This window comes from Atta colombica, unplaced genomic scaffold (assembly GCF_001594045.1).
Source record: "Atta colombica isolate Treedump-2 unplaced genomic scaffold, Acol1.0 scaffold88, whole genome shotgun sequence".
Classification (NCBI taxonomy): domain Eukaryota; kingdom Metazoa; phylum Arthropoda; class Insecta; order Hymenoptera; family Formicidae; genus Atta; species Atta colombica.
Genome location: NW_017259581.1, coordinates 2556462 through 2556870, shown reverse-complemented (window position 1 = coordinate 2556870; position 409 = coordinate 2556462). Strand labels below are relative to the sequence as shown.

General features: G+C 24.7%; 1 protein-coding gene across 1 annotated transcript in view; it reads right to left on the bottom strand.

The window, feature by feature from the left end:
• Positions 1 to 409, bottom strand: part of LOC108693132 (nardilysin-like) — a 4214-nt gene that overhangs the window by 1113 nt on the left and 2692 nt on the right. The window contains exon 8 of the mRNA XM_018201878.1: positions 57 to 187. Coding sequence (XP_018057367.1) covers positions 57 to 187 — 131 coding nt within the window. The remainder of the gene's footprint in view (positions 1 to 56; positions 188 to 409) is intronic.

Below are 409 nucleotides of genomic sequence, written 5' to 3'. Positions count from 1 at the left end.
TACGTATATGAATTTTATAATTATTGCAATTATGTTTGGTAATAAATAGTTGATACTCGATAAACTTTTCTGGTTCTATAAATTTGTTGCAATATGCTTTGAATTGTTGCATTCTAATAATTTTATACAAATTCTTCGAAACAGAGACTAGATCCACTATATAGTTTGCGATAACCATCAACCAGGACTGCAATATAAATAAATTATTTATGTTTCTCCAAATTATTTACATATATGCCCTGGTGAAAATTTTTCTTAGAATTTTTATATTTTGGAACATCTTTCAGAAATACTCAAAAATAGTCGAATAGTTCATATCTTCTTTCAGAATTTTTCATACATGTAAATATTCTGAAATATTCTTTCATTCCATTTTTCATTCCATTAAGAAAAAAACTTTTCATCAAAT